We start from the raw sequence: 12,761 nt of genomic DNA on the forward strand, positions 1-12,761 counted from the left end.
ATCTTGATTCCAGCTTGTGCTTCTTCCAGCCCAGCATTTCTCATGATGTACTCTGCATATGAGTTAAATAAGCAGGGTGACAATATACAGCCTTGACATACTCCTTTTCCTATTTGGAACTAGTCTGTTGTTCCATGTCCAGTTTTAACTGTTGCTTCCTGAGCTGCATATAGGTTTCTCAAGAGGTGGGTCAGGTGGTCTGGTATTCCCATCTCTTGAAGAATTTTCCACAGTTTATTGTGATCCACACAGTCAAAGGCTTTGACATAGTCAGTAAAGCAGAAATAGATGTTTTTCTGAAACTCTCTTGATTTTTTGATGATCCAGTGGATGTTGGCAATTGGATCTCTGGTTCCTCTGCCTTTTCTAAGACCAGCTTGAACATCTGGAAGTTCACGGTTCACGTATTGCTGAAGCCTGGCTTGGAGAATTTTGAGCATTATTTTACTAGCGTGTGAGATGAATGCAATTGTGTGGTAGTTTGAGCATTCTTTGGCATTGCCTTTCTTTGGGATTAGAATGAAAACTGACCTTTTCCAGTCCTGTGGCCACTGCTGACTTTTCCAAATTTGCTGGCATATTGAGTGCAGCACTTTCACAGCATCATCTTCCAGGATTTGAAATAGCTTACTGGAATTCCATCACCTCCACTAGATTTGTTCGTAGTGATGCTTTCTAAGGCCCACTTGACTTCACATTCCAGGATGTCTCACTCTAGGTGAGTGATCACACCACTGTGATTATCTGGGTCGTGAAGATCTTTTTTGTACAGTTCTTCTGTGTATTCTTGCCAACTCTTCTTAATATCTCTGCTTCTGTTAGGTCCATACTATTTCTGTCCTTTATTGAACCCATCTTTCCATGAAATGTTCCCTTGGTATCTCTAATTTTCTTGAAGAGATCTCTAGTCTTTCCCATTCTGTTGTTTTCCTCTATTTCTTTGCATTGATTGCTGAGGAAGGCTTTCTTATCTCTCCTTGCTATTCTTTGGAACTCTGCATTCAAATGGGAATATCTTTCCTTTTCTCCTTTGCTTTTCACTTCTCTTCTTTTCACAGCTATTTGTAAGGTCGCCTCAGACAACCATTTTGCCTTTTTGCATTTCTTTTCCATGGGGATGGTCTTGATTCCTGTCTCCTGTACAATGTCATGAACCTCTGTCCATAGTTCATCAGGCACTCTATCAGTTCTAGTCCCTTGAATCTATTTCTCACTTCCACTGTATAGTCATAAGGGATTTGATTTAGGTCATACCAGAATGGTCTAGTGGTTTTCCCTACTTTCTTCAATTTAAGTCTGAATTTGGCAATAAAGGAGTTCATGATCTGAGCTACAATCAGCTCCTGGTCTTGTTCTTGCTGACTGTATAGAGCTTCTCCATCTTTGGCTGCAAAGAATATAATCAATCTGATTTCGGTGTTGACCATCTGGTGATGTCCATGTGTAGAGTCTTCTCTCGTGTTGTTGGAAGAGGGTGTTTGCTATGACCAGTGCATTCTCTTGGCAAAACTCTATTAGCCTTTGCCCTGCTTCATTCTGTACTCCAAGGCCAAATTTGCCTGTTACTCCAGGTGTTTCTTGACTTCCTACTTTTGCATTCCAGACTCCTATAAAGAAAAGGACGTCTTTTTTGGGTGTTAGTTCTAAAAGGTCTCATAGGTCTTCATAGAACCATTCAACTTCAGCTTCTTCAGCGTTACTGGTTGGGGCATAGACTTGAATTACCGTGATATTGAATGGTTTGCCTTGGAAATGAACAGAGATCATTCTGTCATTTTTGATATTGCATCCAAGTACTGCATTTTGGACTCTTTTGTTGACTATGATGGCTACTCCATTTCTTATAAGGGATTCCTGCCCACAGTAGTAGATATAAGGGTCATCTGACTTAAATTCACCCATTCCAGTCCATCTTAGTCCACTGATTCCTAGAATGTCAACATTCACTCTTGCCATCTCCTGTTTGACCACTTCCAATTTGCCTTGATTCATGGACCTAACATTCCAGGTTCCTATGCAATATTGCTCTTTATAGCATTGGACCTTGCTTTTATCACCAGTCCCATCCACAACTGGGTGTTGTTTTTGCTTTGGCTCCATCCCTTCATTCTTTCTGGAGTTATTTCTCCTCTGATCTCCAGTGGCATATTGGGCACCTACCAACCTGGGGAGTTCATCTTTCAGTGTCCTATCTTTTTGCCTTTTCATATTGTTCATGGGGTTCTCAAGGCAAGAATACTGAAGTGGTTTGCCACTCCCTTCTCCAGTGGACCACATTCTGTCAGACCTCTCCACCATGACCCATCCATCTTGGGTGGCCCCACACGGCATGGCTTAGTTTCATTGAGTTAGACAAGACTGTGGTCCTGTGATCAGATTGGCTAGTTCTGTGATTATGGTTTTAGTGTGTCTGCCCTCTGATGCCGTCTCGCAATACCTACCACCTTACTTAGGTTTCTCTTACCTTGGACGTGGGGTATCTCTTCACGGCTACTCCAGCAAAGCACAGCTGCTGCTCCTTACCTTGGACGGGGGGTATCTCCTCATGGCCGCCCTCCTGACCTTGAACGTGGAGTAGCTCCTCTTGGCCCTCCTGCTACTCAGCAATAAAAATGAAATATTTGCCAACACATGTAATACATTGGCAGACACATTGAGGGAGAGAAGCCAGACACAAAAGAATACCTGGTAGGAGATTTTCCTTAATACATGCAGAAGGAAGACTAATCTATGGTGTCAGAAATTAGATCAGTGTCTGCCTGGGTCAAGTCAGGTTCGGGGAGGAGATCTGCTGCAAAGAGAGAAGTCTCTGGCATGATAGGAGTTTTCTGTATCATGATCTGGGTGATATTTACATGAGTATATATACTTGTCAAACCTCAACAAATTGTAAACTTAAAATGTATAGCAATGATACCTTAATAAATGTGACTACCAAGAAAAAAACAGAAAGACCAAAAACCAAGGTGGGAAATGGCAAAGGGCTCGGCTATCGGACCCCAGGAAACACTCAGGGTGTGAGATGAGAGCATCTCAACCTCCGGGTCCACGGGGAGCAAAGACAGAATCACTCGTGAGGTTGACCCGTCGTCCGGGTTGGCACAGAACAAGGGGCTTCACTGGCCTGGCGTTCTGGAGGACGACTTGGCCAAGTTCATTTAAAACATGAAAACACACACCGCGTAACTCAGCGAATGTTTTTCTGATCATTTGTTCTACAGAAGAACTCACCTGCTCACACAGAGTGCCTGGCAGGTTTTTAATGTAACTTTGTTTGAAATAACAAAACTCTGGGGCTTAAAATAGAAGGAAGAGGCAGCCCTTTTTCGGAAATCAGGCAACAAATGGAAAGGAACAAGGGGGGAATCACCAGGACATGAAACTGAAAGTGTTAGTCGCTCAGTCGTGTCTGAGTCTTTGTGACCCCATGGACTGTATCCCGCCAGCCTCCTCTGTCCATGGCATTCTCCAGGCAAGAATACTGGAGTGGGTTGCCAGGCCCTCCTCCAGCAGATCTTCCCAATCCAGGGATGGAACCCAGGTCTCCTGCATTGCAGGCAGATTCTTTACCAGCTGAGCCGCCAGGGAAGGACATAGGGCCCAGCTAAAAATGCACAACAATGTGCCTAGTAGACCCAAACTACTAGGGTCTCTCGGCTGCCCAGAGACGACTCACAGAAAGTTCTAGAAGGGTATGCCTGCAGTGTTAACCTCAATACTCTGGGTGGAGGGTGTGATTTGAGGTGTGAACAGGGACTATTTTTTTTCACACTTCTGAATTTGGTTGTAGCAATCACATATACATTACTACTAGAGAAATTTTTTTAAGTTTTTAGGTTAGGAAGTTTTAAATTTTGGCAGTTGGTCATGCAAACTGGATCCTGTCTGACAGCAGCGGCCTTCAGCCTACTGGGGCCTCCGCCCACTCAGGCAGGGGCTGCAGCAAACACTCCCCCTGCCTGAGACCCTCCTGAGGGTGGCGGACCCTCCTGAGTGGGCAGGCCTGTCACCTGTCCAAACCAGGCACCTGGAAGCCCCAGGGTCCTGGCCCACCCGCTACCCTGCACATAACAGCAGTCTGAGTGACGATCGAACTCAGCCCTGGCAGGGGACACATTGCCGGGTGTCCCCTGGCTAACGGCTGCAGGGCTGGGGGGCCAGGACAGTGGGAGAGGGCTCTGTTTTCAAAGTGTATTTTCTACAACTGCAATTTAGTTTAAATACCCCATCTAGACAGTTTGAAGGTGCAGACGTAGAAACGGCCTTTGGGTGAGACTAGCTCCTTCTAGGAAAATCTGCAAGCAGGGTGGGAAGGAGCCTGAGGCTAGGGGTCTCTCTGAGGCAACGAGAGGGTCAGCAAGCCTGCTGGCCGGAGACCACGGCTCTGAGCCCCATTCTGAATAACTCTGAGGGGCGTGTCCCCTCCCCACCGGAAAGGCCCCCGAGGATGAAGAAGCAGGATGTGTGGGGGGGTGCCTTCATGGTCTGCACCAGAGCACGGGGTCCACGTGCAGGGTGAATGCTCGGCTGAGGGCCAGCCTGAGGGTTCAGGGCAGAGGTGAATGCCTCCCAGGAGCTGCCGAGCTAGGCAGCCAGAGCTGGGGTCAGGGGAGGAGGGGGCAGGGTGCAGCCTCGCTCACCTGCGGCTGGAGGAACAGCAGATGCGTCAGCTTCCCCTCGAGCTCCAGGCCCCCCATGGCCCACGGCCTGGCAGGGACGTGTCAGCAGCACCTGGGGCGGCCTCTATGGCAACTTGACGTTGCGAAGACGTGGCTCTAGTTTGTTCTGCTCTAGTTTGCTCCATCCCCAGGGTCTGGGAGTCTAAACACTCAGCGTTTGAGAAGCTCTCCTCTTAGGCGCTGTCCCTGCCCACCCAGACCCTCTCTCCATCCAAGGAACCTGCCTTCAGGGGCCGGGGGAGCTTCGAGGTGACAAACGCAGGTCTCCATCAGGTCTGGAGCCATGGTGGACACACAACTCCGGAGTGCTGCCCCCATCCTGGAAGACGCTGGTCTCAGGGACGTCCCAGGGGATGGCTCACACCAGGCACCCTCTCAGGCTTCAAACAAGTTAACCAGGTGTACAAAGGATGACAACCCTGGTTTGGGGAGGGAGGGGCGGGGTAAGAAAGTTCACACAACATAAATTAACCGTTTTAAAGACCCAGCGGCATCTGGGGCATTTGGAACATCGTGCAACCGCCACCTCTACCTGGTTCTAAAACTCTCTCATCGCCCCAACAAGGTCACCCCAACTGACCCCGTGAGCAGTCAGTCCACGTTTCCCCTCCCCCAGTCCCTGGCTCCCACCAACCTGTTTGCTGTCACCAGAGATTTCTCTCCTCCAGACATTTCACGTAGGAGGGGGTTCCTGTGACCGGCTTCTTTCATGGAGCCTAACGATCTCGGGGTTCAACCAGGCTGACGGCTGAGTCAGCACTTCCTTTTTATGGCCAAATACAACTCTGCTGGAAGGCCAGAGCACATTTGTTTATGCTGTCATTAGTGGGGAGACATCTGGGTTGTTCCCATCTTTTATCTCCTGTGAATAACGCTGCTGTAAGCAATCACGTGCAAGTTTTTAACCACTGTTTTCATGTCTTTGGGGTACATGTACCTAGGAGTACGTGAGCTCGGTCAAAAGGTATTTCTGTTCTTCATTTTAAGGGCCCGCCAAACTGCTTTCCCAGGGGCTGCACCATCACACACATGCGTCAGCAATGCACGGCACTTCCGACTCTCTGCATCCTGGACAACGTCAGCTACCTTCCATCTTTTTTATTATATCCACCCTGGTGGGTATGAAAAGGTACCTCATTGTGGTTTTGATTTGCATTTCCCTAATGACTTAACCACGCTGAGCCTCTTTTTATGTACTTTTTGGCTATCTACATATATACACGTGTATCAAACTTGTCTATGTATTAATTTGTTGGTATTATATACACACTAGATTTTTATCAGAGTGTGAACTGCAAACGTTCTCTTCCACCCCAGGGGCTGTCCTTTCGCTTGCTGCATAGAAGTTTCTAGTTCTGATGAAGTCCAGTGTATCCATTTTTTTCTCTCATCAAATGTGCTTTTGGTGTCCTGTCTAAGAACCTATGGCCAAATCCAAGGTCATTAAGATTGACCCGTTCTCTTCAGAGTTTTAAGGTTTAGCTCTTCTCTCTGGGCCGCTGACCAGGGGGGGCTGGCTCTTGTGTGTGGGGAGAGGCAGGGCTCTCCCTTCGTGGCCCTGGCACCACGTGTTGAAGGGACTAGCCTTGCTCTCAGCGAACGGCCCAGCACCCCTGTGGGAACCGGCCGGCCACAGACACCCACGGGCTGACTTCTGTCTCACCGGTCTGTGTTCATGCCTGGGTCACGCTGTTTCATTACGTAGCTTTGCAGCACGTTTTCAAATTGAGAAATGTAAACCCCACCACACACAGACTCTGTTGCTCTTTTTTGGCTACTTGGCTATTTGGGGAACAACCCTGTATTGTGCCCATTTTTCCTACAAGAAAATGGAGAAAGGAAGAGACACGTTGCCCTCCTGGAGCAGCTCAGCTGGCCACTGTCGGTGTCGGGACCAGCAAGGCTGCAGGGGACGAAGGCGCAGGCCTGGGGGCCAGGCCAGGGTCTGTGGGGCCAGGAGCCCCTTTGGGGGCTGCCTCACCCCAGCTCTGGGCTCCCTGGACTGAGGCCAAGGGCACAACGGGCAGGCGTCCCCACTGCCCTCCCCGGATCCAGCCCTGGTCTCAGGCCTGGGGAGCACTTGGATCAGGGCTGGTGTCAGGAGCCACATGCTGGTCTAAGTGCCCACCTGCCTCTGGGGGGGGGGGGACACTTGACCTCCAGTGCCCCCTCCTCCCAGCAAGGGTGGACCCCCGCCCTGTCCCACTCACCCAGAACTGGCCAGGGCTGGGCACTCGGACTGAGCTTGGCCGTAGGGCTGACCCCATGGCCGGTCATGGCGCAGGCTGTGGCCCCGGGCCCCCCCCTTCCTCACCCGATTCCAGCAAGCACCCCTTTACGTGTGGGGACGTCCCGGCTGTGCTGGGGGATGGAAGAGCTGCAGCCTCCAACGAGCAGTGCCGGGGCTGGGACCCCACACCCTGGGCTGCACCCATAACAGCCCCTTCCCCCAAGACCTGCAGCGTAACCCTGACTCTGGAAGCACCCCCCACCCTCCACGGGCCTCAGGGCCTCCTCTTCCTGCCTGCAGCCCGTTCTCCTGGGCCGGGGGTCCTGGGCTCAGCATCAGATGTCCCCCCCACCCTGGAGGACTTTACTCTTGCACATTCAGGCCCCAGCAGTCGCAGCGGCAGACCGCGGGGGGCTGGAATCTTCTTGCGGCCTCACCTGCCAGTGCCTCCCCCCAGGGTCCAGAAGACCCCTTAGTTCACACCCAGGTCTCAGCCCTCCTGCCGAGGCTGCAAGACCCTGCTCCTGGGACCTTGCAGAGCAACACCCCCCCAGCCCAAGAAGGCTCCTCCCTGGCCCTGCCCTGCCCCCCCAGCCCCAGACTGGGCAGGCGGGTCTGGGCCCTGACCCCACGCAGGTGGGTCCTTCTCAGTCTGCGGGCGGCCCGCCAAGGCCGCCGAGACCACAGTCACCTCCTGACTCGCCAGCCCATGGCACCTGGCTCCCAACAGGCGGATGGATCCTCCAGGCAGGCCAACCAGGGCCCCACCCCAGCCCCCTCCCTCGCCCTCCCGGGAGAAGACAGTTGGAACCACAGCCCTGCCCCCCCGGCCCCTCTGTCAGGAGCAGCAATGGTGGGGCCAGCCAGCCAGCCAGGGTCTGTTCCGGGCACCCCTCCACAGCCACGTAGCCCGGCGGAGTCCCTGCATCCCAGGCCCAGGGCACACCTGGGTGAGCGAGCAAGGTCACCTCCGGGGGGCAAGGGGATGGCCTGTTTCAGACGCGGGTTTGTTTCTTCCTAAAAATGACGGCTGGGATCCCTGGTCTCCTCCGGCAACGTGGTGGGCCTTCTGGGCCAGCTCCTCCCCAGGGTGAGTCCTCCACCGGCTTCTCAGAGGACACCTTGAACTTGGCCAAGCCCTGGAAACAGCTCTTCGTTTGGGGGATCCAGAGGGCTGTGCACAGCCTTTGGGCGACGGTGATGAAGAGATGCCAGGAGACCTCACATTCAGGAGACCACATTCACCAAGACCCTCAGGCGCCACCCCTGCCTGGACACACATGCCCTGGGCCCCAAATCTCTGGAGATGGAAGCAACCTCAGACCCGCCCTGAGACTAGTGGAAGATTCCAGGGCAAGCCGTGGACGTCTGGGGAAGAGAGGCGGGCCTGGTTTGGTTTAATGCGCCGGTCAGCCGCGAGGTGAGGAGCGGCTGGGAGCTCTCCGGCATCACTAGCAGGCAGCCTTTGTGGGCTTTTCATGGGAGGTGGTTGCAGAACCATCAGCCCAGCAGTGCAGACTGGAGACGGAAAATCTGAGAAGTCGGCGACGGTGCAGGATGGAAGGTGTGCAGGAGGGACAGACAGAAGCCAGGCGGGCAGGGAGGGCTGGTAGGGCCCCGGAGCACAGCAGCTCCCTTGCCGGGCACACCAGGAGGGCCTCGCCCCAACACATCAGATACTGCCTGGGCGCCCCGGGTCCCAGCGCAGCCCTTGCTCCGGGGCCAGGCCAGGAACCGGGCAGGGAAGGAGGCACAGGGGAGGCTATGCCAGGCGGGCCCAGAGCTGAGCGTGAGGCCACCTCCTCCAAGGGGTGCACGGACCCCACACTCGCCCGCAGTTCCTGCCCCGCCCCGCCCAGGTGCCCGAGCCTCGCGAGCTTGGGAGGCCTGCCCCAGTTTCTGGCTGATCAAAGGGCCCCTGCGGAGCTGAACGGGCTGCCAGGATGTCTGCCTTGAGGTCCAAGCCCCTGCAGGGGTTGGAGCAAGGGACAGGGGACAGGCAGGACCGCCCTTGGGGGCAACGGCACCCCCGTTTCATCTGACCTGCAAACCCCGTGCTCAGCATGGGCCTTCGCCACCCTCCCTGCTTCTGAGGGGTGTCCCCCACCCCGGTTTGGGGGAGCGATTCAGACTCAGAGCCGAGTCAGCCTTCTGGGGGTCAGGGACGAGGCCCTTTTCTGTGGGGCCTCCAAGATGCTGCTGGGAAGAGCCCAGGATGGTGCCACACCTCAGGGACTCTGCACTGGGGCGACCCTGGGGCGAGAGCCTTTATAAGGACAAGAGCCGCGTTGCCGAGTGGATGCGTGGGCGACTAGGAGCGTTTGCCCACCTCCCCGTAGAGGCAAGGAGCGCAAGCGGACCAGCGGCAGCCACGAGGCCCGGGGGGCTCCCCCTTCGCCCCCAGGCTCAGGTAGCCATCAGGGACACCGGTGATGCCTGCCCGCAGAAGCCCCTGCTCCACCAGAGTCCCATTCCTCTCCTCCGGCCACGCCCGGGGCGCCCACTTCCTCTCTCAGCCTGCTGCCCGGGAACCCCCAGGGCCCTATGGAGGAGGGGGACCCTGTGTCCTCCGCCGACCCCCAGGGCATCACAGCAGCTCTGGGGCCCCAGCAGGTCAGTGGCAGCCCAGCTGTCCTGGGCCCAGCGCCCCCTGACCCCGCCCCGCGGGTCTCGTTAGGGACACGGTGGGCAGAGACAGTCCCGTGGATGGAGGCGACCGTAACTGCTCAGTCTACCTGGACACTTGCCTCGGGGGGGTCCCGAAAGACGCCCACCAGAACACAAACCCCGTTACTCCCCAGCAGCTGCGGGGGGAGCCCCAGCCCGCGGAGTCCGGGGTGGAGCCCAGCAGGCCCGCAGCCTTAACAGCTGGCCCCTCACCGGCCAGAGACAGGAAGTGGGGGGCAGGGCGCTGCCCTCTGGGACTCGGGGTCACTCCTCCAGGAGACGGAAACGTGGGAGAGCACACGCCCCCTTCTGAGATGCCTCTAAATGGTCCTTTTCTTCTCAGCTCAAGCTTGGTGTCAGCAGAGGGCAAATCCAGCCTCCGTCACACACCCACTCGACGGGTACGATGCTGTTTCTCTTTATGAGCAAACCACTCACTCCTTCCTCCCTTCCTCCCTCCCTTCCCACATCTGTGCCCCACGTCTGGCGGACCGGGACTCCAGAGCAGAAGGTGGCGGTCTTGGCCGGAGCCACAGCAGCCACCTGTGGGCTCACGAGGCCCTCCGCAGTGTAACCTAGTCCTAGATCCCAAAAGCCCGGGCTGTGCGCTCTCCCAGGGGGGCGCTCAGTCTGCACGGCAGGCCCAGGGCCGTGAGAGGGGGCCGCGCACAGGCCGCTGTGTCTCCGGAGCAGTGGAGCCCCAGCAGCTGGCACTGGGGTGTTATGACCCCGAACAGGGCCCCTTCCCTCGCCCAGTAAGGTGTTGGCGTCTGAAGTCTTGAGAGCACGCCCCTGGATGGTGCAGCAAGGAGGGAGGCTCTGCGGGGCAGAGAACAGGGAGGGAAGAGAGGAAGGAACTTGGGGGTGCAGGTGGCATCTCCTTCCAGGCCCCAAGGCCTGTGACCTGCTGCCTTCAGCAGAGCCACCCCGAGCCTGACCACCCAGCAGTCAGCTGCCCCCGCGCCTGACCTCCAGCTCCTGGTCACAAGGCTCCTGGCAGGTGCTGGACCCATCTGGAGCCGGGGGGACAGTCCCGCCTCCCTCCCTGTGGGACACGGGCCAACACTGGGCCCTCCACAGCGTTCCGAGGACAGGCCCCGCACCGGATCTCCGCAGCAGCACCCGGCCTGTGTGGGCACGGCCAGACCCCCTGCCCTCGATCGTCACGAGGAGACACGGAACCCGGGCAAGCGCAGCGTCGGCAACCACACGGCTGACGAGTGTGGGGCCGGGACTTGGACTCGGGTTTGGAGCTCTCACTCCGGGACGGAACCAGGGAGCCCGCTAGTGCCGGCGAAGAGACAAATCATGGGCTTTCCTCCCACCACTTTGTGTCACCTTCAATCAATGACCTGGTGATGGAGAACCGGAAAGACTGCACCCGCTGGGGGGGGCGGACCCTGGTCCTCTGCCCACACCGCACCCTGGCCGCCCTGCCATGCCCCAGGCGCATGGAGGCTGAGCACCCAGGCGGCCCCCCAGCGTGGGGCGGAGCAACAGCAGCACAGCCAGAGCCCCGAGCCACGGGAAGGGGGGCCACACCCAGCTGTCCTCGCAGCTCTCCTCCAGAGGGGCACCGTGCCCCTCACTTGCCCGGCTCCCCTCCACGTCCTGGCAACGAACGTCAGAACTGCCTGGGGACAGCTCCTCACTAGGGGAAGGACCCTGGCTCTGAAGGGGAAGGAACACAGGACTGTAGGGCAGTGGTGAGGGTTCCTCTACGGGGCGGAGTCGGCACACACCTGGGAGGGGCTGGGCAGGGGCTGTGTCCACGACCACCACATCCGGGATGCCAGCCCCGTGAGAGTCGCCCACCAGGCTCTGCACCGCACTGACCCCACCCTGAGGAATCGCACGGCCTGGCCGACATTACAGGGGACAGACTCCAGCGAGGGTGGGTGACCCCATCACACCTCAGGCCAGGTTTAGCCCTCCGGCTCCTGCCTGATCCGGAAGCAAAGATGGGGGGAGCCCGAAGCTGCTGCACGGGGATCCCCGAGTCACCGGCCCGACAAAGCAGCAGGTACAGGCGGAGAGCTGGAGGCCTGCACACTGTGGGGGCCTCAACCCCGTCTCCACACGACTCGGGGGTCTCTGGGCGAGGGGCTAGGAGACCCTCTAGGGCTGCCGAGGCCACCACTCTGGGAGCCCCAGGGGATGGATGGGGTCCTCCTTCCTTCCAGGGTGGACAGACTTGCTCCTGAGAGGTGAAACGATAGGGCCCCAGGTTCAAGGTCCAGGCACATTATTGGCTCACCGTGATCTCGGGGTCCTCTCCCAAGGGTGCTGGTTTATTTGCTTTCACCCCATTTCTGCCTATCAGGCAACTGGGCTTGGGGCCTGGTGGCCTCTGGGTCCTGCCCTCACAAAGCAGGAGGGCAGGAACGCGAAGCAGGGGAGGGCAGCCGCTGGGAGGAAATGAAGCAGCCCTCCGGGTGCCAGTACCCAGCTTCTGACCTCCCTTCCCGCGGCCCCCGCCCCCTCTCCCTCCTTGGCCGACAGCACTGCGAACCCCCGGCGCGGTACCGGCCAGCCCCTCCTTCTGCGAGCGCTCCCCGCCCCCATACACCTGACCTGCTCTTGGCCCCGACCCCACCCCTTCCCCAAGAGGTCACCTACCACCACCCGGCGGCCCCAGCCCACAGACAAGCCCCTGCCCCCCTCTCTCGCTTCTCGAGCATCCAGAGCATCACGTGGAGGGGACAAAAACCGGCCGACGATCTCCGACAACTAAGCAGTGGGTTGCCTCTGCGCGTGAAGGCGAGTGGATGCGGGCTGCTCTCTTGGCTCGTTTCCCGCCTACAGCCCCCCCACCCTCCTCCACAAAAGAATCAAGAGCGCGCTGGAGCCGCGGGTGAGGAGGCTGAAACGGGCGCGAGGCGAGGGGCCGGTGAAGGGGTGCGGGCCAGGTGCGGGCGGTGGACAGAGGGGGCCGAGGAGGCTGCGGGACCCGGCGCGCGAGGCACGCTGCCAGGGCGCAGGCCGGCAGGGCCGGCGCGGAGCCCGGGGAAGAGGGGAGGGAGGCCGGCTGGGGGCGGGGAGGCCCCTGATAGGCGCGCGGGAGGCGTGACGTCACGTCCGGCGGGGGAAGCCCTGCCTCAGCGCCCCCGCCCCCGCCCCCGCAGGTGGTGTCGCCGCCCCGGGCACCGGGCGTGGGGGGCCCGCCCTCGGGACCCCGGACGCGG

The 12,761-nt window shown here is 57.6% G+C and overlaps 1 protein-coding gene across 1 annotated transcript; it reads left to right on the top strand.

Annotated features, from left to right (window-relative positions):
* The first annotated feature begins 6,944 nt into the window (after positions 1-6,944).
* LOC122676841 (nascent polypeptide-associated complex subunit alpha, muscle-specific form-like) lies at positions 6,945-12,149 on the top strand. The gene is made up of 9 exons (XM_043876393.1): positions 6,945-7,142; positions 7,367-7,545; positions 9,249-9,319; positions 9,374-9,522; positions 9,711-9,805; positions 9,920-9,977; positions 10,194-10,331; positions 10,657-10,798; positions 12,079-12,149. Exons 1-9 carry the CDS (start codon positions 6,945-6,947, stop codon positions 12,147-12,149), a joined length of 1,101 nt encoding a protein of 366 aa, XP_043732328.1.
* Positions 12,150-12,761: the final 612 nt, after the last annotated feature.

Source organism: Cervus elaphus, chromosome 20 (genome assembly GCF_910594005.1).
Source record: "Cervus elaphus chromosome 20, mCerEla1.1, whole genome shotgun sequence".
Lineage (NCBI taxonomy): Eukaryota > Metazoa > Chordata > Mammalia > Artiodactyla > Cervidae > Cervus > Cervus elaphus.